Below are 26,718 nucleotides of genomic sequence, written 5' to 3'. Positions count from 1 at the left end.
TATAACAAAAGTATGTATTATTATCATTTGTTAAATTTAGCTATTACGAAGGCTAGTTATTAAGCATTTTGGTGTATTTGGACAGCCTGACATTTTTTTATTCCAAGATGCATAGCTCTTGATTAGTTGAATCATGTCTAATTAAACTGGCTAGCTCGCTCCACCAAAACTAAAGCTGTCCAAATGTGATTACTCATTTTTTTATGACGCAAAATGACGCAAATTGCGGTACAGCTGAACTTGAACTGATGTTTCGACTGAATGACAATAACAAGGAACGTCACAAGTCACTGGCTAGCTAGCGTTAGCTAACTAGCAAGATTACATACAATCCATTCGCTAAAGTTGACAATACAACACTTGAATTTTTACCAGTATTCCTCACTTGTTGACAATTTGCCGTGTTTGGCTTCCTTAATGGGTGTGCTATGCAACGAGTAAGATATGTGTAGTGTTGTTGCACTGGCTATTGGCTTTATATGTGCGCCCCTATTTTAATCATGTCTTTTTTTGTATAATGTAGAATAAATGGACATATCATTTTTTTTATATAGCCTACCCGCCTCTGTAAAATCCTTAAAGAACTATTTGACAGGGAGTAGGAAAACGTTCAATGATAAGGTACATCTTTTCTTCTTTGGGGGCAATTCACGCATTCGTGAACGTTTTCTTATCTGGAATTCATTCTAGGCTAGAACAAGATTTAAGGATTTACCTTTCTCCTTGGCACGTTTCTCTTCTTCTTCCTTTCTTTTCTTCTTAAATTGCGCCCCGGATGGCTTTTGCCTCTTCATTATTTTGTTCTTCAAAGTTTCTTGAACACACACACTCTAACCAAACGCCTCACTGTGCTAGCATGTTCTGACGACACCAAGGACGTAGCCTACGTACCCCTTCCGTTTTTTTGGCTCATTTTACCCTAATGTTAGATTTTTTTTATGGCAAAATATTGGTTGAAGATATAGAAGGGGGCGCAAAAAAAACTCTGTCCAGCAAAAAAAAAACACAATTCTGTTTTTTTTTTTTTTTTTTGCTGGGCGCAGTTTTTTGCGCCCCCCTCTGAGTGGCGCCCTAGGCGACCGCCTATACCGCCTGTAGGAAAAACCGCCCCTGCCAAAAGGAAACACATGAACATTCTTTACCACATCCTGTTATTCAGATCCTTTACATCTTCTATCTAAAATTTACTGAGAACGAAATGCAGTTTACCATCTAACCGGAAGTGCAAAAAAAGCAGAGTATGTGCATATGTAGGCTACAGTATAGTGGTAATATATAAATAAAAAGGATATACATTATGAAATACGATATATGGAGCATTGACAGTATAACAGTGGTAAGACTATGGACATGAGCAACAATAGCAGTAGTTAGTGCAGATGTGATATCTATCTATAAAGTGCAGGTGTAATGTGATGGTAGTAGTTAAAGTTATATACAGAATAAGGTAAGAGGCATGATATGATATAAATACGATGAATATGGACAAGATATGTATATAAATAGATATAAATATGAATACACTATTGTAAAAACAGTCTAGTGCAAATGTTCAGTGGCTGGAGGAAAGTGTGTGGCGGTCCAGGGTGGAGGGGGGAAGTACAGTCACTGGAGGAATCCTGCCTGATTCGAATTTGCATCCTCTCCAAATAAATATCCCCATGGTGTGCTTTTTTCTTGTGTGTCGTATTGTTGCACTACAGATATTACATTGTAGCTGAATAAATGCACTTGACAAAAGCGTGACGTCTCAATATGTGACCTCAGAGACAACTGCTGAGTTTAATGTCGATACCGCTGCATGTACACATGGAATAAAAACATGGAAACTAACGTGTGATTCCATAAAATAATAGAGAGAACATTAATGCCTACTGAAAGAAAGATAGCCTACCACCTTGACTTATGACGAGACGAATGAAACTGTTTGCTGCAGTTCACACATGGGCCCGCTTGGGGCGTCGGCTAAGTGTGAAAACGGCCTGATTCCTCCATCCAAAGAGGGGGTGGTGAGGAGCAAGACAGGGCGGCATTCTTTCCAGTGTCATTCTCCAATTTCCTGCAACGGGATTTTTATACCTTGCTTGCAACCATATGTTTGTCACTGATGAGGAAAAAGGACACGATGATAAAGCTCTGTCTGGTAAGGTAAGATTAGCTTATGGATCGGACGTGTTATTATGCGACAGCTGGCTTTGCAAGGCAATCGAGGTGCTTTTATTCAGTGCAATTTGGGTTTGGCTGGCTGATCCTATGCTGCAATACGAAAATACGTGTAGAAATAAAAATAGTGCCTCTAAAGGCAAATAATGCTTTAATATTTATCTAACTGGGTTTGCATCGTCAGATACCTGTTCTTTGGTCACTATATTTCAAAATGTAATTATCGGCATTACCTCACAGTAATGATAGCTCATCTTTGGCAAATATGGCCTTCCACATTATACGCATCTCCGCGACTTGACGCGGTAAGAGCTCTGTTAACTATTACCCTGACTTTAAGTAGCCTCTTGAGGTTATTTTTTTGTAACATTAGGTTAATTCTTGCAGATTATGCTGCAAAATAGGTTATTACTTAGGCCAGCTGACTGGCTGTAAGCTCATCGTGAATGAGATAATGATCTCTGATTCGTCTTAATATATTAGAGTTACTAAAGCTGCCATAGATGTCAGGCAGCTATTTTAAATTGTTCCTTCGAAATGTACTTTCATAAGTTCGTCATCCACATTTAAACGTAGGCCTACTCACTGCTATGGAATTGTTTAACTCAAGTTTCTTTCACGGGCTATTTTGTTGACCCAAGAGGTTTTACCTGTCATGTTAAACAGGTTTTACCTGTCATGGTTATATTTTCTCGTTTATCTTTTCTCGAATCTTATCTCTTATCTGGTCGAGTCACATGAAAGTTTATGGCTGAAGCATCCAGCTCGAGAGTTTGTGAACCCTGTATCTTGATTGATTTCAGTTGAAGTTGTTGCTTTTCGTAATATTCATCTGTGTCTTACGCAGACACGTAGATAGCGAATGAGATCCTGCAGTTTCCGATGCTCTGGAGAGCATTGCCTTGGAAATTCCGGAAGGACCGTTTTTTCTAATGGGGGTGCGATTATCTGTGTACTTGAGAGTTCTTCCTGAGGTAGGTCTGACCTTTTGCCCATACTGCTAGGTGCAGTTTCAGTTTAGTACAGTTTCACAGTGTGTGTGTATATGTGTGTGAGAGAGCGAGCTGCATAACAGTTGTATCGCTGTATAACATTTCATGTTACCTGATTACAAATGTTATCCCTTTTGGTCACAGTACACTACGATAGGTCATGGCCTTTCCCTTGCATAAACCAACACACCAAAGAACAAGGCTGGTCTTGCCCAGACAGAAACAGGATACCGGTTAGGATTTCATTTGGTTAGGACTGTCACCATTAAGCATCAATCAGCATTGGAAGTGACTGGGTCAGCTCATGGCAAAAACTGAGCTTGCAAGAATTAAATTGGGAGTTTTCCCCAAAGCTTTCTGATTGACCTGCTAGTGAATCTACCAGGCCAAACTCTTCTCACTTCAAGTTGAAGGGTTTCAAACTGTAATCATAGCCAACACTCCTGCCCTAGGCTGTTGAGAAGACAACAGGGAATGCTGAAGATAATTCACCTGTGAAAAGAACCACGCTGTTTCTCTTCTCTCCTTTCTAGGTGTCCGATCACGGTCCTGGTCCACAGAGTTAGCGCAGCTCCTCTCCACTCCTCTCGTTGCCCCCACCCACCCACCCTCCCCCACCCCAAACCCCACCTCCTCCATGTGGTCCCAGAAGAAGAAGGTGTTGATGGCCATGGTCACCCTGGGGCTGGCGGCAGCTCTGATCCGCTCCTGGACCCCTAGGCCCTACAACTCAGTGGACGTGCGGCCGAAGCAGGAGACAAAGATGGAAAAGCTGCTGGAGGACCGACTGCTCCTCTCGGAGCACAAATACGACGACATCCCTTACCGGGTCAAGGAGAGTGTCTTGGGGTGAGTGTGACGGCATGCTGCTGCTGGGGGCCTCCGCATCAGCACCGTATCGGACCGTTTGTAGTCGTCGTCGTGGTTACCTAGGGCAGCACCAGTGAGGATGGCCTCTGCTGCACAGAGCACACCTTTTTAGTTGAGGGCACGCCGCCACAGCCTTCAAAACAGCTCTCATACCAGCCAGACAGCAGACCTCTGTATCTATCTACCAGGGATGTGGCTTTGTATGGCATTGATCAAGTGGCCTTGTAACAGCGGGCCCGCGCGTTATTGGCTCTGCAAACGTTTTGAACACAGTCCCCGCGGAAACGGATGATTCCAGCTGGGTGGCTTGGCTAAACTCGACTCGGCGACAAACGAATATCTCTGCCAAGGCATCAAACTCACACAGGCTATCCTGATTACCAATACAACAGTCATTTAAAAAGGAATGTAGTAGGGCAGTTCTGAGCCACAATTATGTTTCAACAAATAGTATTCGTTTTGATACAACAGAAGAAGCACTACAGTTTATTCCCGTCCAGAACCCACGGCGATATTGCCAATCTTCTTACATTATAATCTCTGATGCATTCAGTTTAAAGGCATTGTTTCGACAACGCCATTGGTCAGCTTCAACCAAGCATTTCAGTAATTAACTTGGGTCTGGCTCTGCCCACTCTCTACCGCTCGCGTTATCGCTCGGGTAACAGTGCGCATGCTCGTCCTTTACCAACAGCCCATTATCGTCCTCAAAATAAGGGGCCACAATGTTTAGGCCAGCGTCCTTTCTTCAGGTGTTCAAACAAATGACAGGTAATCTCAGTGGGTAGTAACAAATGGCCTTTGTGATGACTTGCGGGTGTGACCTCCCTTCATTTACTAGTAGACAAGCACAATCCAAAAAAACACAACCTATACACAATATCACAAATTGACTATTTAATTTACACCTGATGGGATAAGAGTGTTATAGGTATGTTTGTAGGATGCCTCTCTTTGTAATAACAGTCTTTTATGGTTACCGTCCGTCTAGGATTTTCAACCTTCTCGATACCCACATGATATAGTGTGCCCACATTGTGCTCTTCCAACTTGAAGCAGTTGGCTACCGTCAGATTTTGCCAGCTATACAATCTCATAGAAATCCTATATGGATCTAAACAGAATAGCAGTTAAAAGTTAACTACTGTTTTGTAGTATTGTATATGCGGGTGGCTGACTTGGCCGCCCTACGTGTTTTCTTAGATGGGGTGTACTTTGAAGGAGGCTTAGTATAGTTTCTTTTGCAAGACAAGAGAGAGCACAAAGTTCAAACTTGTTCTAATCTCTGGAACAATTATTTTTAACCATACTGAAACTCCTCTCTGAGGAGGCATTGCTATGTGGAATGCAAAGGAATGGGATGGGATAAGAGTGTTATAGGTATGTTTGTAGGATGCCTCTCTTTGTAATAACAGTCTTCTATGGTCACCGTCCGTCTAGGTTTTTCAACCTTCTCGATACCCACATGATATAGTGTGCCCACATTGTGCCCTTCGAACTTGAAGCGGGTGGCTACCGGGCTGCGTTTGTCTCCACATTGAGCTCGTCTCCACTTCAAGTTGGAAAAAAGTGAATGTATCCACTAATTTAAGTCTCTTCTCAGTAAGAACGGCCCTGTATGGAGAATGAGAGGCCCTTTTCAAAGCTCAAAAAGAAAAATAGGTTAATTGAGCAATACTGTGGGAAATGGTAGACTACCAGGATGTAGATGAGATGAGATTTGCTATTCAGGGTACCTGGAGCAACAGAGAATCGGATATCTAGCCACGCTGGGCTCTCTATCTGAGTAAAACCAGAACATGACAAACTATACAATCATGTCTTTAGCACTAAAATGTTTAAAAATTGTCTGAGCAACTACAATAAATGGCTCTTGCATCAATAGATTGGTATTGAACAAAAGTCCTCTAGCATTGTATTGGTCTTGCACAGACAACTTTGCCCCTGTAACTTTTTACCTGACCCTCACAACATAATTCAAACATAGACAAATCATAGCTAACAGTAAGTGAACAATACATCCATAGCATAAATGCACGGCTTAAATGCTTTGCATTTGTGTAATTGCCCTCATCTCCTCTTCACGGTTAGGCCTAAACCATGTGTCCTTTTCTCTCTTCCAGTCTCCTGGCCCGTAATGGCTGCGTGTGTGAGGGGGAGACGAGGAGCATCAACCTGCCCTACGCCCACCTGCTGTTCCCTCGGGTGTCAGCGCAGAACCTCCACACGGCCTTCAAGGTGTCGGAGCTGGAGGAGGTGAAGAGGCGCCGGGCCCAGGAGTACCACAGCTTCCAGATGAGGTGAGTAGACGCCTGCATCGGACCTCGACGTGGGCCTTCAGCGCCATCTCAGCTTTTGCACTGGCTGTCTTAACCTGTGTCACTGTACAGTACCAGTCAAAAGTTTGGACACACCTTTAAGTGTTTTCTTTACTTTTATTATTTTCTACATTGTAGATTTATACTGAAGACATTTAAACTACGACAGAACACATATGGAATGATAAAAAGTTTTATCTACCATGTAGAAAATAATAAAATCAAAGAAAAATCTTCTCAAAAAATGAGAAGGTGTGTCCAAACTTTTGACCGTCACTGTAGATGTTCCTCTTTCAGTCATAGAAGAGAATCACATACCAGTCTACACCAGTGACTTCGGAACGCTCGTAATCTTTCAGAGACTATTATGGGAATCTTCAGGAACAGACAGATACAAATCAAGGGCAGCTAGACGTCACAGAAATGATGCCATATATGACTTTGCTTCATAATCAGTTAGTTGTAAGTCTGTTTCCTTCTGTGGAGACATACCAGGCTATCTGTCCCACACATTGTACTGGAACATATTCAGCCTTGTTAGAGGACCATGCTGTGCACTTTGAATACTTGTGTTTTTGCACAGAAGACACATTTCCATAAGCTTTCAGTTCCAGTAGTCAGAGATAAAAGTAGTCTTTGTTCCCTTAATTCCTCATGTGGTCACTTCCTGAGTGAAACCTCTTATAGCATGTAGCGCCCTTACAGCTGAGCATTAGGCCTATGCAACTCCTGAATATTTTATACTGACATGTTCAGGTAAAGGATTCTGTAACTAACTGTAAACCAACATTCTACGTAAGCCAAGCTATATTTCATTTTTCACTGCTGTCTGACCAACCAGCCAAGAGTCATTAGTGTGGCAAAAAGAAACAGAATCCCTGGGCTGGCTTCATAGGAGCGCTGTGTCAGAGGAGGCACTGGTGAAAGCCTAATCTGGGTCCAGGCCGTGAAGAGCTTCCTCTTAAAAGTGCTCTGGGAATAGTTTAGTTAGACTGAACTCTCAACTCTGAGAAATGACAAGGGAAGGATTAGAGATTTATGAATGGAGGCTATTCACTCCTCAACAGCTGTGGCCACTATGGATTTCCTGTGCAATGTTATGGACATTTTTGAATATTATCTCATGCAATCTTGGCAGGGATTTGAATGTTATCTCATGCAAACTTGAGAGGGATTTGAATCTCATGCAATCTGTAGCATGTACCCTAGGGCTTTGTTTAGCAAAATATGTTTTAATTGAAATTGAAATTAAGTTGAAATGTAGATGATGTTTCATGAAATTACTGTAAATGAAAGTGTGGTATACTAGGTCATTGCCGTTTGTTGTCCACCAATTACAACTTCTTTGAACTGTACACAGTTATGAATTTATAGAATTTAAAACATAGCCAAAAGCTGTGTCTGTCAACACATACCATATGTGAACTACATTTCTAACCTGGATTATGTATTTCTAGATGCACATTCCCCCTCATAATACAACTTCCTCTGGTAAAATGCAGTGCAGATTTGATGTAATTCTTCCAAAGTTGGGAAACCTCTGCAGTGAATATCTGCAATGTCTGAAAATTGGTTGTCCAATTTATAAGATATAATTCATTAAGACAAGATGCCTATTAACTTTCTTTGAAAAATGTTGCACCAACAATGTGAGATTTGTGAGCACACGACATATGGATTCACAGGAAAATATTTGTGATTCCTGCCATAATTGTAAGTGCATCAGAAGGTGCAAAAAAAGTTGTAGACATAAGTGATAGTAGATTTTATGGTATGCTTGTTCTTTCTTTATGCGCTGTAGGTCACAGACTTCAGCAGACCTGCTAATTGTTGCTGAAGCTAATAGCCCCCTGCAATACCCCACCCAGGGTGTAGAAGTCCGACCCCTCAAGACCATCCTGGTACCTGGTAAGGGCGTAGTCCTGAGGAATGTATTGTAACATTTCGTCTGCTTTGACGTAAGTCTGACGAGACAGCTTTTCATGCATCCCAACTTTCATGGAGGTTTGCCATCTGAAAACTGCAGAAAGCCAAGGGGCCGACGAAAGGCGATGAAGAGGGAGAATAGATCAGGCGGGCTAAAGTAAATTAGGCATACATCGCTTTGTGTTTAAATGTTTTTTTAAAGTCAGGTCAAATATTGTCATTTATTTAAGCAATGGTACTTCTGAAAACACTTTTGAACTAGACCGCCACACAAAGTTAGAGAGGTTTTCGGTGAAAAGTGTGTTATCTTGAATGATAACGTTTCTGGCAAAAATAGACACAAAAGTGTACTGTATGTCTTATTCTGAGTGACAATTTAAGGAACTATGGTTTTGAAACTAGTTATAGTGGAAATGGCAGCTGTAGGGTGTGAAGCAGCATCTGTGAATAACGTTCTGTGCTTTAAGTGCAGACTTTCAGCTTTAATTTGAGGGTATTTACATCCAAATCAGGTGAACGGTGTAGGAATTACAACACATTTTATTTGTGCCCCCCCCCCTTTTTAAGGGACCACAAGTAATTGGACAATTGGCTGCTCAGCTTTTCCATGGCCAGGTGTGTGTGCATTTCAGGTGTGGTATTTGTGTTTGGAATCTGTTGCTGTCAACTCTCAATATGAAGTCCAAAGAGCTGTCACTATCAGTGAAGCAATCCATCATTAGGCTGAAAAAAAACCATTAGAGAGATAGCAAAAACATTAGGTGTGGCTAAGTCAACTGTTTGGTACATTCTTAAAAAGAAAGAACGCACTGGTGAGCTCAGCAACACCAAAAGACCCAGAAGACCACGGAAAACAATTGTGGTGGATGACAGTTGGCCAGATCAAAAACACTCTCCAGGAGGTAGGCGTATCTATGTCAAAGTCAACAATCTAGAGAAGACTTCACCAGAGTAAATACAAACCATTGGTGAGCCTCAAAAACAGGAAGACCAGATTAGAGTTTGCCAAAAAAACATCTAAAAGAGCCTGTACAGTTCTGGAACAACATCCTATGGACAGATGAGACAAAGATCAACTTGTACCAGAATGATGGGAAGAGAAGAGTATGGAGAAGGGAAGGAACTGCTCATGATCCAAAGCATACCACCCCATCAGTGAAGCATGGTGGAGGTAGTGTTATGGCGTAGGCATGTATGGCTGCCAATGGAACTGGTTCCCTTGTATTTATTGATGATGTGACCGCTGACAAAAGCAGCAGGATGAATTCTGAAGTGTTTTGGGCAATATTATCTGCTCATATTCAGCCAAATGCTTCAGAACTCATAGGACGGCGCTTCACAGTGCAGATGGACAATGACCCGAAGCATACTGCGAAAGCAACCAAAGAGTTTTTTAAGGCAAAGACGTAGAATGTTCTGCAATGGCCGAGTCATCTTGTTGGCCACACCTAATGTTTTTGCTATCTTTCTAATGGGTTTGATGGCTTGCTTCACTGATAGTGACAGCTCTTTGGACTTCATATTGAGAGTTATGAAGCAACAAGCAACAGATTCCAAACACAAATACCACACCTGAAATAAACTCTAGACCTTTTATCTGCTCCTTGTAAATGAAATAACGAGGGAATAACACACACCTGGCCATGGAAAAGCTGAGCAGCCAATTGTCCAATTACTTTTGGTCCCTTAAAAAGGGGGGGGGGGGCACAAATTAAATGTGTTGTAATTCCTACACCGTTCACCTGATTTGGATGTAAATACCCTCAAACTAAAGCTGGAAGTCTGCACTTAAAGCACATCTTGATTGTTTCATTGTTTCATTTCAAATCCATTGTGGTGGTGTACAGAGCCAAAATGATGAAAACTGTGTCAATGTCCAAATATTTATGGACCTGTCTGTATATTCTTGTGTTAAATTTGAGCATTTCATGAAATTTACACCCATACATAAAGAACAAAATTAGTTTCTTTGTATAAATGTACTTGGCATTTATTTACAAAGTTTTGAGAAATGTTCATTAGTTGAAAGCAAGAATATGTTTGAAAACAATACTAAATGTAGAGCATCGACAGCAGTATGGTTTCATGTGGATCGGTGAAACTATGTATCATAGTATATGATATCATTGACCAAAAATCTGTGAGAGAAAAAAAAATATTGACAAACACTATATAACCGTGCTCCGCTGTGTGATACAATGAATTACAAAGTGGGTGGGAACATAATTGATACAAAGAGTGTGTTGGGAAACATCATTGTTTGCCATGTGCAATTAAGGCTTTCAATGTCATTTTTCGCTTCTAGAAGGTAGCATGCTGTTGCTCTTTTCAACAGAGACAAAAAAAGACATATTGTTCAATATTGATTGGCTGGCTGTGTCTGGAATGTAACTTCAATAATGTGTGCATGTAATCTGTGTTTATTGAAGGACTGGCCCTTAAAGAGAAGACCAGAGAACGCTACACAGTAAGTCTGCCAATTTCCCACTGCCAGTAATACTCTTCCCCATTACATACATTTGCTGCATGTATTATTTCAATTGTTGACGTCTTTTATTGTCGCAGGTGAATTTGACAGCAACAATGGGCACTTTTGATATTGCTGCATTTGTGGATGATGTCACCATGAAAGGCGAGGGGGAGATGCAGATGGCTTTGTCCAGCCGATACCTCTCAGCCCTGAACAGGCAGCTGCAGTTTGTCACCTACACAAACACCCTGTTCCACCCGAACACCGCCGACACAGGTGAGTACTGATGCCAGCACACCCCCCTTATCGAAATGTTTCAATAGCTGAACACCACACTTGTGCACAAGCTGTTTGAACGGCATATCACGGCATATTCTGATAGAATTTTCATTCTTTGAATGAAATTGTGAGGTTAGAGTTGGCATGTCATATCGCAGCGGTTGTAGATAATGCTGGAGTCACAGAAAAAGACATACGATTCTACAACAGAATATACAACAGAAAAGCAGTCTTCACTAAACGTTTCTAGTCAACGATCTTCTGATGGCTTTGAAGCCATTTTCGGTAGTGAAGAATCCGGTTGCCAATAATGGGTTCTGTGTATCAAGGAACCATTTAAAAGAAACCTTTTAAAGAAAGTGTCGAGTCATCTCTGAGTGTGGAGTCATTTGAGAGTATTTGTGAAGAACACTTGGAAAGCACAGCATTCGCAGAAATGTAATAAATCATAGTCTGCTGCGGCCTTACATTCGTTTTGAAGCAGGCAGAACCACTGTAGTAACGTTATAACAATCTCTGGAATGGTAATGACTCAGTAATATCCAATGAGAACTTATGAGGTAATGGGCTTATACATATTTAAAGCCACTTATAGGATTTGTCCTTTGATTTTGGGTAACATTTGCAAAGATGGGCATCCTCATTCCATTGGACCATGCTTGTTGTAATAGGTTACAAAGTTAACTACCAGGCAAACCACATAGCGAAGGGTGCATTTGCAGTTTGCATTGGAACTGCGTTTTTGCTAAGTGCAGCAAAAGCTTGTGTTCTGTCATACCTTAAGGGCTACGCTAAGTGTTAGCTTGTTTTGGGTGCTGCGTCAGAGAAAATCAGAATGTCACCTCCGAAGAAGATGCTAGATGACTGGTCTGATCTGGAATTTGTTCATTTGTTACCGTGAAGCTGAGGATTGTTTTTCCTTTCATTATACCAGTTGGTTTGTATGGAATGTACCTCTTAAAACAAATACCTTCACCCAATGTCAGCTGCCTTTCCTGTTACTGCTGCTCGTCCTTCTACAGGAATAGATTCACCTTCACGCATGATGAGGGTGTGAGGCCCCCTTTTGATTACATGTAGGGGTGTAGTAGGGTGTTCCACAAGGAGACTCCAGTAAGCAGTAGGCAGGGCTGGGCGATAAATCGAATTTAAATAACAATTACGGCTTTCAACAATTATGAAAACAACGTAATTGTGTTAAAACTGTTATTTTGCCGCATTGCGTTTCGCAATGATGCTCTAATTTAGTTTCGTCTTGTTATAAATCCAGCGCACCCTGTGCTCTGTAACAGCAGTGTGCTTCCGCCCGCTCCCTTAAAGCCCTCACTTTGAATGGGGTGACATCATGCTTTGTCGAAACGAAATTTTGGTTCCGTTGCGTTGCTTTTCTTGTGGTGCTTTTGGTAGAAAGTTGAGAAAAGTTCAACTTTTCAAGTGGCAGTGCAGGCAGGCACCAGCCAATCAAATTACGTTCATGTAAATATTCCAGCGCAGGTGCTAGCCAATCAAATCACATTTATGTTAATATCCAAAGAGAGCGAGACTCGAGACTCAAACTCCGTAGATGGTCGTATTTGTACATAAATGTAATTTATTTGGCTTTTTTTGTTTTTGCTTCGATTTTTTGCTTAAAAGTACCAAGATGTAGACACTGTACAATGTAAAAACCCTGTTATTGCAACCAAAAAATATGTCTGAGGTGATTTGCGAGGCATCTGAGCCGACTATCTAACGTTAGCACGTTGTCAAGGTAACTGTCGGTAAATGATGGGTGGAAGGGTAGACGATCAGTATACTGTAAGATACATTTGAATTATCAAATGTATCAAATGAAGTATATCAAATGAAAAAATCAGTCAGAGACAGCAAGTTAAATTCACGTGGAAAATGTAAAGCCAGATGAGAGTGCAAGTTAAAACTGGGACAGAGGGCTGTGACAAAGGGCAGCAAAAGGATAAATCTTAAGTGGTCAAGTCTGGGGCACAAATAAGGGAACGTTTCCAGACATACATGTGTCAGCAGTTTAAAAGCAGAAGTAGAATACCACAAGAATCATGTGTTATAACTATGTGCAGAATGGACGAGACAGTATTTCACAATCTTAAGATCGTTAGATGGGCGGCGCAGGGGGCCAGAGTGACATCACAGAATTAGGCCTTAAAAGTTTGAGCATCCTCTGTATCAGATCAGAATGCATTCTCCGGCTTGCTTGACTGTACTTGATTGTCTGTTGGGCGAGTTGTATTGTGTCAGTATCTACCAGTAAAACTCAACCTTGTTACAACAAATTGCTTCGTATGGTGGTTCCTCTCCAAAACAACACGACAGAGTCATTTAACTCTAACAATACCTGGAAGTGAGTTTGTGCGTGTATGTGTGTTTGTGACATGTAATATCAGTCCTTTACGTCCTTTCCCGCTAGCGATTACACACACCGGCATTGCTCCACCACGAGTGTGGATCGATTACTATTAATGTTGAACAGCAGCATTAAACGTGACACAACATTAAATGTCTGGACACAACTAAAGGTCCTGGTATTAGCCAATCATTCATTAATACTACTTCCGTGAATACGGATCGTTTCTCTGTTCCGGTCAGGTGACTGGTCTTAACCAATCATTACTTAGAATTACTTCCGGGTATACTGATCGTCTACCCTTCCACCAATCGTCTACCGATAGTAACTACCCACAATGTAAACAGCTGGCTAGCAAAGTTACTCAACGGTCAGCAATTCCTTTTTCTAGTAATTGTAAATTGTAAAAGTAAAGGAGACAAAATATTGGTTAATATATTATTATTATTATTATTATTATATATTAACATAATATGCATTGATGATAATACTGCTAATAATAAAGTAAAACCACAACCACACCACAGCTGGTAAAAAATCCTAGGGGAAACACTGAATGAGGAAGCGTGTTAAATATTGTCATTATGATTTTTGCCATAATCGTGCAGTCCTACTGTTATGTACTGTAGTGAGAAGGGCACTCAGATGTTCCCTATTATGTGCTGTGCTGTCGGTTGTGCCGTGTGCTCCCTCTCAACCTCATGAGGAGAAATGAATCTCCAGCCAAGTGTGAGATGGGGTGGGATCTTCCCCTCTCATGACTGCATTTTTGACTGATGCCAGAACCTCTGCTGGTTACAGCAATAGATCTTTCACACACTGGGCCAGGCTCTGCTCTCTCCCTCTAGTAGAGAGAGAGGACATCGTGGGGTTGCAGTTGTGGCATCACAGCATTGTTTTAAGTGAGGCTTTTACACTAGCTCTGCAGCATATGACAAATCAGAATCAGAATCAGAATCAGAATCAGAATCAGGTTTTATTGGCCAAGTAAGTTTGCACAAACAAGGAATTTGACTTGGTAAAGTGACTCTCAGTGTGCTTACACAAAATATACAACACAATACAATACAATACAAACAAACAAACAAACAAACAGTGCAACAGTGCAATGGACTAAGGAGTTTAAGAACGTATGTACAAGGCGGAATGGCTATATACAGTAGCTGTGAAATGTTGCACAACAGTAGTGCAAAGAAGAAGTGGAGAGTGCGAGAAGTGCAGGGATAAATATCAAATGGTCTAAAATGGCCTTCCTCCTCTTCACATGAATCATAAGATTGGCCTGCGAACACATGTTGGGCTATGTCCCTGTGAAAGTAAGACCAAAGGTGAGCCCATCTTGGAGCCAGCCCTATTTTTACCTCCTGGCATAGAGGGTGAGATCCCGGGGGGGGGACAGGGGGGGACGTGTGTCCCCCTACCATAAAGTTGTCCCCCCCAACAATCATTGTAAACACAAATAAATAATTTTGAATAAAATAATAATATTAAATAAAAGCCAGACAACACCAGCGGTGCTAATTATTTGACGTAAAACTATGTGTTTTTTTAAGTGTTGAAAAATCATGATCCCCCTATTCCTCAAAGTGGTTTGGTTCACGGTTTTGGTTCATATTGTGTAGCATAGCGGCAGTGACTGGGGAGAGAGCAGGAAAAAGAGGAGTGTGTGTGTGTGTGTGTGCCTTGTCCATAATCAGCACGCCGGTTAAGCTACTAGCGAATGATTGTTAACAAGCTCAAGTTTGAGCTTTTGGACAAAGCAGGAGAAATGTCCCTTTTCATGTCACAAGCTTTGTGCTTGTTGAACAAGTGGTGATAAATTACTTACTGGCTTTTTTTTTAATGACTTACTGACAGTGTACTGATGGGCGGGGCTACCGGCCTGTTTCAGTCAATCAACCCAGTACATTGTCAGATTGTGAGGAAACCAACCGAACCAATAAAACCTCTACAAGTAAAAGCCAGTAAGTCATTTATCACACCACTTGTTCAACAAGCTTGAGCTTGAGCTTGTTAACAATCATTTGCTAGTAGCTTAACCGGTGTGCTGATTATGGACAAAGCACACACACACACACACACACACACACTCCTCTTTTTCCTCCTCTCTCCCCAGTCACTCTACACACATCCTCGGATTTAAATAATTATACTAATAATAAATACGAGAATATATGTATCATAAACAATTACATTTCACATTTATAGTCATGATTCTACGAGGCATCGTGATGTCCTAACAAAAATAAAAGTACTTTACACGAACACTGCAAATGGCATTGAATAAATAAATAAGCACTAAACTTAAACGCGTTGATATAGCCATGGTGGAATAGAATGGACACATCTTCATTTTGCAACAGTACCTCCACCTCTGCACCGGTGAAATTAGGTTTCATGTTGAAAGTTGCTCCAGCAAAGTTCGAGCAAAACCCACGCTGACCGTGTTAACTTTGGTTAACATTACTTGTCTGTGAGTAGATATTTTGTGTTGGTACATTTAATGCCGTTTAGAGAATTTCTGTTTGTAAATGTTATAAGAGAATTCTGTATTTAGCAGCCAAGTCATGTTAAGTGTTTGCTAGCTGTCTAGTCCTGCAAGGTTGCAAACCCAGTACGAAGACAGCATAGAGAGAGAGGGCGATGTCCCCCCCCCCCCCAGGAATTCCTCTCTGAAATGTTACCATGTGTTGTCCCACCCTACAAAGAAATGGGCTCTCTCATGTGCAGACAGGGCTTTGGTTGTGAAACATGCAGTTTGAGTTGTTTAATTGATTCCCATTGGCATTGCGTCTAATGACTCGGTTGGATGTTTGGATGAAAGAAGGGATAATGACCCCCTCCTCTCCTGGTTGATGCCATACTTTTGGTTTCCTCTAACACATTTTCACAGCATAGTTTTTTTTGGAACAGGCAATATTTTTCAGAGTAGAAACGGTTTTGAAGGAGCAGTTTCTCAGGTTCCAGCGAGTACAGTACAGCCAGGCTGTTCAGTGCTCTTACTTCCTGCCTCCTGAGAATAAGAGCGGAGTAAGGTCTGTTCTCTGAATGCGGAATCATAATGTAGCGTAGCAGCATTTTGAAATGCTGACCAAAAAGGTTAGGACAGGATGGCGGTTCAGGACAGTTGAACTCAGGGATATTTCATGTGCAGTACGTCCCAAACGTGGGAGTTTTTCTGCAATTTTTCTTCACAGCGTTTCAGCATTCCAGTTTACCAGCATATTGTCCAGCTCCAACTACTACTTGAGGAGCAGAGTTATGCAACGTCTCCAGCCCTCTTTTCAGTTTGTATTATTTGAGAGACGTTGAGGAAACGCACAACTCCATTTTCTTTGCTCCTTTACAAACTACAGTACACACAATCCCATCGCCCTCTTACTACTCTGTGGGTCTGCAGTTTTCTAAACAAATCGCCTTTACAAAACACCATGTTCTGTAGCATTTTGCTTTAGGATGTCAGTAGCTGGGTTTCCATCCAACTCCATCACATATTTTAAGAGCAGTCAGGAATATTTGGCTTAAAGAAATGCAAGTCTGTGACCATGTCCATTTTAACAACTTTTACACGAAACACATAATAAAATCTCAGCCGATGTGATTTGATGCCTCAGCTAACTCGCCTGTAGCGAATTAATTTCATATTTCACCTAAGCTATGTTCAGACTGAAGACTTTGTTTCTCAAATCAGATATTTTAAGGCGACTGTCCGCACTGTTATTTGCAAGTGGTCAGATCGGATTTGTGTCCGACATCACCAACCTATCTGCATGGGTTGCTGTGGTAACGATGTAGGAGCAGACTTTCAAAAATCAATCAGCCAGTCTGGATATGCCGTAAACTGGATTTGGGCTGACAGTCTGGACAAGGCCTAAGATTGAATGCACATTTAAAGCATTTTTTTTGTCAGGATTCCCTATTTGAATGGTCAAAACTTGCCTTATTCAGTTTCAAATCCAGTCAAACTGCAAGCAGTTTTGTGAAGACTTTTTCAAAGCCAGCATAACCATAGTGTGACAAAGGACCATGTCTATTGTGATTGTGCAGTGATCACAGCATATCGGATACAGATGTGTGCACGACTCTATAACCACGGTGGGGTTCATGGACTTGAATGACGGTTCAGTGGAAGTTTAACCAGCAGTCTGTTGTTTTTTGGGAAATATGCAATACACGATTAAACTGTACAAGTCTGTAGAGAATGTTTTTGGCTGCTCTGTTCATATCTGTACTGTTGACATCTGGATAACAGCTCTTACTTTGAGACTTATCATTGCGTCTTGGGGTGATCTTAAGGTTTTAAGTTGTATTCCTCTGCTCCGCTATTCTCTCTCTCTCTCTCTCTCTCCCTCTTCTCTCTCCCTCCCTCTTCTCTCTCTCCCTCTCTCTCTCTCTTCTCTCTCTCCCTCTCCCTCCCTCTCTCCCTCTTCTCTCTCTCTCTCTCTCTCCCTCTTCTCTCTCTCTCTTTCTCTCTCTCTCCCTCTTCTCTCTCCCTCCCTCTTCTCTCTCCCTCCCTCTTCTCTCTCTCTCTCCCTCCCTCTCTCTCTCTCTCTCTCTCTCTCTCTTCTCTCTCTCTCTCTCTCTCTCTCCCTCCTCTCTCCCTCCCTCTTCTCTCTCTCTCTCTCTCTCTCTCTCTCTCTCCCTCTTCTCTCTCTCCCTCTCCTGGGCATTCCGTAGTCATGGCAATGTCAGAACAGCTCAAATACGAGTGTGTTAGTGTCTTCAGTTATTTACACTATTAGTGTCTTCAGTTATTTACACTATTGAATATGAGTGTGTTAGTGTCTTCAGTTATTTACACTATTGGTTTATCATGAGTCCTTCAGGAGGTCCTGTCGTGCTGTATAGGGTTATTTACACTATTGGTTTATCAGGAGTCCTTCAGCAGGTCCTGTCGTGCTGTATAGGGTTATTTACACTATTGGTTTATCAGGAGTCCTTCAGCAGGTCCTGTCGTGCTGTATAGGGTTATTTACACTATTGGTTTATCAGGAGTCCTTCAGCAGGTCCTGTCGTGCTGTATAGGAGTTTGCTTACTGCCCGTGTCACCAGCCCATGCCTCCACATGAACAGGGAACAGTCCCATTTCACCCCATTGCAGGGATGATCTGATATGATTTGGTAACATATCAAATCACTTTCATGGAGAGGGGGGTTCTTGGAGTCTGCTAGATGCAGGAAAAAAGGTGGGCAGTGCTCTTTGAGTTAAAGCAGACTATCAGTCCATGGCAGGACTACAGTACAGAGTGGGTGTTCAGGGTCTTACGTGTTTTATTCACAGTAGCTGGGTTTCCATCCAACTTTTATGCGCATTTTGACAATTTGATTGAGAAATCCTGACTGGAAACGCTTGAAATCTTCTAATTTGAATAAAAGTAAGATTCACTAGAATTGGGTGGATTAACGCACTATTCGCATAGCATATAACGCGACTAAGATTGATGGAAACGGGTTTATTGGCATATATTTGCATATGTTGCAATTGTATTAGGTGTTTCCCATTAAAGTTGCCCTGACAACAGTACGTTTTGATCCCACAGCCGTTCACAGTTCCTAACTTGATTAGGAAAATGTCCATTTTTAATGCGCATAACACAGCTGATGGAAATGCTCAAGGATGGCAGTCATTGTGTTAAAACAATTGGGATGTCAGTGACTATATTCGGTTGTTGCTGAACTTTCAACTTCAAACAAGCTCAGATAACCTCAAATCAAGAGAACTGGTTACAACTGGTTCTGTACAAGAAGAAGTCACAAAGCCCGTCAGAAAATTCAGACACCTGCACAATGTTGTAACCATAATTTCACAGAGGAAGTAACTTCAACTGTCACTGGGAATGGGTGGTTGGCAGTTCTACTGGTTGTTGTAAAGTACATATACAGAGAAAGAGAGGAACTAGAGATGGAGAGATTGAGAGAAAGAGGGGAACTAGAGATGGAGAGAAAGAGGGGAACTAGAGATGGAGAGATTGAGAGAAAGAGGGGAACTAGAGATGGAGAGAAAGAGGGGAACTAGAAATGGAGAGAATGAGAGAAAGAGGGGAACTAGAGATGGAGAGATTGAGAGAAAGAGAGGAACTAGAAATGGAGAGAATGAGAGAAAGAGGGGAACTAGAGATGGAGAGATTGAGAGAAAGAGGGGAACTAGAGATGGAGAGATTGAGAGAAAGAGGGGAACTAGAGATGAAGAGATTGAGGGGAACTAGAGATGAAGTACCTTCAGCTGTCCCTGGGAATGGGTGGTTGGCACTTCTACTGGTTGTTGTAAAGTACATATACAATACATCATTTGTGTCAGTAGTATTTAAGTGACCTGACAATTATGTTGAGTAACACCGTGAATGATTAACTTACCAAGTGTAATATGTACAGGACTTGAGTAAAGGCCATATCTCTTGGTTAGAGACCATGCACAGTTTGAAATGTATCTATAAGTTTCAAGTTTATTATTATTATCATGTGCTCATAAAAAGGGCATTTTTCAGTAATGCAATTCCATGTGCTCAAGTGTCTGCTCAACTTAAAATAATAAATTAAGTACTAGAATTTAAAGGCTAGAAAGAAAGTAAGAATGACAGGATGAAGAAGATATAAATTAAATTAAAGTGGCAAGTGCAAGTTGGTACGGGTCCGTATGCAGAGATGGGCAAAAATACATCAAAATGTATTTTGATACAAAATACAAAATACCCCTCAAATAAATGTATCAAAATAAAATACAAAATACTGGTGCCAGAAAATGTAACAAAATATAATACATGTATTTTGTATTTAAAATATAGGAAATACTTTTTCTGGATTTTCCGTTTTCTCAGTTTGGTATAGCAGAGCATTCAGGTTTGGGCTATATAATGTACACAAAGCTCTGGGGAACCCCACAAATAGGAAAAACAGTCACAGAATATCAGTTCCCAGAACCCAGTTCTAGAAGAGTCTTTTGTCTCTTTGAGAAGGTCAAACAGATTGAGATGATAAGAGGAAGCAGGATGTGTCCCAAAGTGCCCTCCACTTAAAGGAACCCAGCATGCTGCATTAAATTTGCATGAAAGGAGGCAATAGTTCCTTTCGTTACATCCAAAGCCTACTTAGCATAATCTAAATAGTAATGTATGTACATCTGTCTTAGTGCTTCATAAGCCATTTTAAAATATCAGCGGTGAACTCTTCTTGATGATATTAGTAACACTATTTTACAAGCTTAGCATCCGTAAGCCTAAATGTGTGCTTTTCTCTTTTCAAAACATTGTTCAACGACAAGTATTTGTCACATAAATCCCTGAGTGGAGGTTGGTCAGTGAAAGAAGGCAGACGTCTTTCTAATTTGATCCTGTTGCGTTTCTGCGAATTTAACCTTATTTGGAGGAAATATTGTCATGGTGTGTTGAGCTGCAAGATAATAATTTAAAAAACGGAAACTTTTCCATCAGAGCACATGACCAAAACTCTGTGCTCTCTTCCCAAAACGATTTTGAAGACAAAGACTGCATTTGTTGAGCGCTCATGACCAACTGGACCTGTTTGGGTCTGTCGGTCTATGCTCCCTATAACCCTTGAAGTAGTGTGTACCTTTTTTTTTTACCCCCGAAGTATCTGTGTATTCAGGTACAATGTAACTTGTTGTGGTTGAGGACAAAATGTGACCTAATAGAGTCTGAGGACTTAAAATGAAAAGCTTGAAATATTTTCATTCATTGTGTTTTGTGGGTCTGTTGAGAAATCTACAGTATATCAGGAATGTGCTCTATCTGTGGTTGAATAAGGTGAATCACAGGCCTCAAACTAACGGAAACTCAGTCAACTCAAATCTTACACTCTTTTTTTTTTTTTCCTTTTTTGTATCCCAGTGCAGTTTGTGACTGACGGACACCAATCTTTCTTCACTGTTAAAGTCCGTCACGGCGTCACCCCTAAGCTCTATAACCCAGGACCCAAAGAAGGTGAGAGAACATGTCTTGGGAGTCCTGTCATTACAGACAGTCATATTCTGAATGCGTTCCCATGGCAAGCACCTGCTCACATGAATTGAATCCATTTAATCTCCTCCATTTTTCAGAATACAACGTGAGTGCCCTTGTCACCATAGCGACAAAGACGTTTTTGCGTTATGACAAACTCCAGGATTTGATTGACAGCATACGCCAGTTCTACCCGACTATCACCATTGTAATTGCCGATGACAATGAGCATCCTAAGCCAGTGATCGGTCCCTACATTGAGCATTACACCATGCCATTTGGAAAGGTCAGTAATGTTCACACATTTAAGTTAGCGATCTAGAACACAAAGATGTTTCCCAATGTTCCACTGACCAATGCACTGTTCTAATCTTCTGTTCTTTTCTTCATTTGCAGGGGTGGTTTGCAGGGCGTAACTTGGCAGTGTCCCAGGTCACCACCAAGTATGTGCTGTGGGTGGACGATGACTTCATCTTCACTGCCAACACCAAGCTTGAGAAGCTGGTGGATGTTCTAGAGAGCACCACCGTGGACCTGGTATGGGTTTCTGCACTTCTTACGTTCTTTGCTGTATTGACGTTGAAGTTTTTGGATACTCACTTTAATTGGAGTATGTCTATAGGGAAGGGTTTTGTGAATATTTCCCCCTAAATAGCACAGGTGAGACAGAATCTTCTTCTTGTCCAAATCAAGTATGTTATCCAACATTTGCACATGTTTGGACAGAGTAAAGAAGCATCTGTACCAAAGTCTCATTAACAAGTTTACAGCATCACAACTATCTTAAACTACTGATCTCACCAATATGCCAATGGTGCCTGCCCGTGTCACTTTCATCCCTACTCTCCCGGACTCAACCAACGGTCCTTCACTGTTGGCTATTCACGGTTGGCAGCTTGTGATATCGATCAAAATCAGCTACGTCAGCTACTATTGCTAAGCACACCAGTTTGACAGTTTTGATTGCATGAAATTATAATACTTTTTGTTTGTTTGTTTTGAAGTGCGATCCTGTTGTGAAGTTGCTATTGTAGCCTACACTACTATGGCAGTTTGGATGTTGTCAAATAGGATTGTGATTCATCGACTGAGATAGCCTACACCCCCCATCACCCCTTTCACCCTTGCTTCAAGTTCAGCCACTGCTGTTTACATGTTTGCTTCTGTGACTATGGGTTGAAAAGAATCTGTAATAATCTGTGCGCACATTCACTTCTCCCATTGGGGTGAATAGACACAGGACGTCGCCGCGGTTCCTGAACAGACTCTGGCCCAACCAATGGCATGGTGTGCACAATTTTGTGTGAAAGGACATCTAATTAAGGGTCCCTGAGTGAAAACAGTGGGACGCCTGTAGGAAGGAAATTAGCACCGAAAGTCACTGCAGACTGGCTAAAACACGTTCCACAATAGGCTACTACTCCGAAATAGATTTATAAATAATTGATATGTTATCTGTTAAATTGAGCAATGTGTTATCATTATCGGGGCCTGGAAAGAAGTAACTCCAACTCCAGTGTGTAGCCTATTTTTCACCAGTGAAAGTCTGTTTATGAATGTCCATCTGTATGTAATTAGAGGGACCAGAGATCTGATGCAGTGGCCTCCAGTGGGAATTCCCCTCTGCACACAAACACAAGTACAGATGTAGAGCACTCATTACCCATGGTCCCTCTCTCCCCCACCCCACCCCCCCCCCTCTCTTAGGTCGGCGGTGCAGTGAGGGAAGTGACGGGCTACACGGCCTCCTACCGGCAGACCTTCTCCCTGGAGCAAGGCGGAGAGGAGGGGGACTGTCTGCACATACGCCGGGGCTTCCACCACGCCATCAAGGGTTTTCCCAACTGCGTGGTGGCAGACGGGGTGGTCAACTTCTTCCTGGCGCGCACCGACAAGGTCCAGCAAGTGGGCTTCGACCCTCGGCTGGCTCGGGTGGCTCATTTGGGTGAGTCGGCGGATGTCCTTCTGTAACTCCGAAATCTGCCTGTGGCTGTAGCTGTTTATTGGGTCTCTGTTGCTCGGACACCTATACATCTAACTAGAAGTGCAAAACTATAGTATAGTATAATATAATATAGTATACTATACAATATAGTATAGTAACTATAATATTATTTAGAAATAGGTGCAGGTATAAGTAAGTACAGCACAGATGATGCTGTATATTACAACATGCACAGTAATGGATAGTGGAGAGTGACAATATACAAATATTACATTATATATATATATAATATGGTAAATTCATATACAGAAGAGATGTGGACAGAGTTGTGGAGTGCAAATATAAGATTGCATGTATGGTATGAACAGCATGTGTACATTTGGTTATATGTACAGTAACATTATCAGTGTGGGTGGTTCAGTAGTTAAAGTACTGATAGTTTGTTAGTTATGAAACAACATGTGGTTCTATTTGTAATATTTTTTTTAAATGCCTTCACGGCTCCTGTCTCCTTCAGAATTTTTCATCGATGGCCTTGGGGTTCTCCACGTGGCCTCTTGCGATGACGTCGTCGTCAACCACGCCTCGAAGATCAAACTCCCGTGGGGGCAGTCCGAGAGCGACAGGGCATACTACAAGTTCCGCTACCCGCCGTCCTCTTCGGACACTGCCCAGACCAGGAGCAGCCTGTTCTATTTCAAGAACCGGTTCCAGTGTCTCACCCACAACTGACCTCAACTCCCCCTGCCCCCGTGTTCTGTTGCCCCGCCCCCACCCCCTCTCTGCCGTGAGCCCGCCCACACCCACCCTGTGCCTGAGTTGCCAAAGACGTCCATCACAGTATGTCCTGGGGGGTGGGATGGGATGGGATTGGGGGGGGGGGGGGGGGGGGATTGGTGACTAGGCAATGGGGAATTTCAAAAGGGAAAAAAATACCACTCTGGTGTTCTAGGAGTCTACTGACAATCTGCAGCCATGTTGTATTAGTCATTGAAGGCCCGCGTCTTGACCTTAGTGGTCAAGGTCAAGGTCTCACTAACTTGAGAGACAGTGGAGCGATTAGAGGAGACATTTGACATTTGACATTTGACATTTGACATTTGACATTTGACATGCCTATGTCCCTGGGCATAACACGACCGCTCTCTTTAAAGGGATTACAGCTTTTTTTCCGTGGTGCGTCCTTGGACAGCTGGGCAGTCCAGGGAGACACCATTCCCATCCGGCCCCCGTTACCTGGAGAGAACCGCTCACATCACACTCCCGTTCACGCCATCACACCTGTGTGTCCAGCAGCCAGTGGCAGTGGCCTGGCCACCGAAGCTTCAGTCACTGTATTTATGTATTTGCTCCGTATTTGACGATGTACATAACCTTAGACGACGGGAAACGCTAACCCCTCCTAAAAATAAGCGCCCTGATCTCCTTTTTTCCTCTTCTTCCCTCCCTCATGCCCCCCCTCCCCGCCCCACCCTAATGTATTGCTTGTAGTGATCCTGATTGATTGACTCATTGGTTGGTTGACTGATTGAAGGACTGATTGATGTTGCATGACCTGCCTGTGAATGTGTTTGAGAGCCTACCCCCTGACCCCTGACCCCTGACCCCTGGTGTCCGTCCGACTGATACTGCTGCACTGCCTCCAACCATGATTCCAGTGACCAAAGTGTGAGCGCCTGGAGAGAAAAAAAATCTTCGGGTTCGTCTACTACTACTCGTCTATATTGGAAATGATGGAGAATGATGGTAGCATCAAAGCACTTTCCAGTCTTACCAATTATGGGTTCTTTTTTAGCGCTAGGGCCACCTTTACTGGGGCATAATACGGAGTACTTAGTTGTTTATTTCCGTTTCGTCATGAACGTGTTTTAACTTTGAGGTAATAGTTGTCTTGTGTGACAGAATAATCTTGGCTCAGATGTGACCAAATTGTCAGACTATGTGGTGTGAAATTGATTTTACAAGCAGACATCTGTGGAATTTGACTTGCAAATGAGAAGAAATTGTGCACACGCAGGCATGACTTGAGTTCCTATGTAGGTCAAACTACACTTTTGTTTTTGACGGTAATACAATGCGGAGAATTAAACAGTTCATTTCTGTCCCCGACTCTGACCCTTGAGCTAGTGCTTCCAGTCTTGTTTCGCCCATCTCAGAGGGGGCGTGAGGCATGTTTTTAGTGCTTCGGTATCATTACACAAGCCACTATCCATTAGAGGAAATAATGTTCAGTATTTACTTGTTGCAGATGAGCTCTGTCATAACGTCACACATCTCCATATCCTGATAGCCGCCTTAACTTTCTCATTAACTTTCACAGTAACTTTCACAGTACATTACACTTGCTTTTAACATCTTCTCCACTAGATGGCAGTCACGCATCAGGACAAATGGCCACATCCCATTTCACAGCTTCCCACTGTGTCTCCCCTGATTCAGTAGGACTGAATTAGGATGGTGTTAACAAAGCCCTTTTGTTAGGAGGATGTGAATTTGGAAATGGTGGTCATCCTCAAAGAAAAGGTTGTTGAATATGCATCATAGACTCGTAGAGATGGGACTTGTGAAAAGATGCAGAAATCTCAGGCCAGGTGCCTGATGGGATAGATATGAGCTCAGTGGGCAATAATGGTTGCCTTTCTTCAAGGCTGCATCCGTCCTGACGAAAAGAGACCTTCTGTACCTGTTTTTGTCTTACTCCTAGTTTTAATGTCAGTCATTTTGACAAAGACCTTTCTAGAGAGATGTGGAAATCTTTGTACCTTGTCTTTGCGTTGATCTGCACTCCAGAACTGTATATAAAGGACAAGGTCTTTGACATTACTGCAAGCAGTATTGTTGTTTTCAAATGAGTACGATGTTCTGTTATCATCAGTGTTACATTATGGATCAACGCAATTGGGAAAACCGTGGTGATTTTTTTAAACTAATATATATTTAAACTGGTAAACTAAATTTATATTTGGAATTTACCAAGTGCCTATGCAGGAAAGTGCAACTACTTTTACTTTGGCTTGTGTGGAATTCATAGTCTGCATAGAGAGAACTCCTTTTTGAAATAGTGGATTATTTTATCTATTATTACTTATTTAAATGTTTTTTATTTTTTGTTTGTTTTAACTGTTGTTGTTGTTGTTGTTGTTGTTGTTGATGATGATGATGATGTACATATCACGCGCAAATGTACCAGTATGCCCTCTGTGTCAAACACTCCCTTGTATCGTTTTTAGCTATGTGTGTGCTTCTGAGGCTTTTTGCATGGTTCACCTCTTGAAGGAAAGCATTTTCTCTTGCACATGCTCTGTACTGTTTAACGGCTGCCTTTGAGTCCCTCTTTTTGGCGGCTCTGTCACACATTACTCAGTGTTTGTTTTGTCCAATAATAGGTCCTGCCTTATATTCCCCTTAAAAGAGGCGAATGTTGGCATGGCTTGACTCCGA

The 26,718-nt window shown here is 41.9% G+C and overlaps 1 protein-coding gene across 2 annotated transcripts; it reads left to right on the top strand.

Moving 5' to 3' along the window:
* The first annotated feature begins 1,969 nt into the window (after positions 1-1,969).
* b4galnt1a (beta-1,4-N-acetyl-galactosaminyl transferase 1a) lies at positions 1,970-24,098 on the top strand. 2 transcript variants are annotated; one of them, XM_042707578.1, is made up of 12 exons: positions 1,970-2,143; positions 3,011-3,137; positions 3,689-4,004; positions 6,149-6,325; positions 8,145-8,251; positions 10,699-10,736; positions 10,835-11,015; positions 21,222-21,314; positions 21,431-21,618; positions 21,729-21,869; positions 23,040-23,277; positions 23,795-24,098. In XM_042707578.1, the coding sequence occupies exons 3-12, from the start codon at positions 3,793-3,795 to the stop codon at positions 24,007-24,009; spliced, it is 1,590 nt and encodes a 529-aa protein (XP_042563512.1). In that variant the 5' UTR covers positions 1,970-2,143; positions 3,011-3,137; positions 3,689-3,792; the 3' UTR covers positions 24,010-24,098. The 2 variants fall into 2 exon arrangements, with proteins under 2 accessions (XP_042563512.1, XP_031421622.1); XM_031565762.2 differs by having other exon boundaries at positions 1,970-2,148.
* Positions 24,099-26,718: the final 2,620 nt, after the last annotated feature.

Source organism: Clupea harengus, chromosome 4 (genome assembly GCF_900700415.2).
Source record: "Clupea harengus chromosome 4, Ch_v2.0.2, whole genome shotgun sequence".
NCBI classification, from domain to species: domain Eukaryota; kingdom Metazoa; phylum Chordata; class Actinopteri; order Clupeiformes; family Clupeidae; genus Clupea; species Clupea harengus.
Note: the sequence above shows the minus strand (reverse complement) of the source record. Positions and strands in the feature narration are given on the sequence as shown.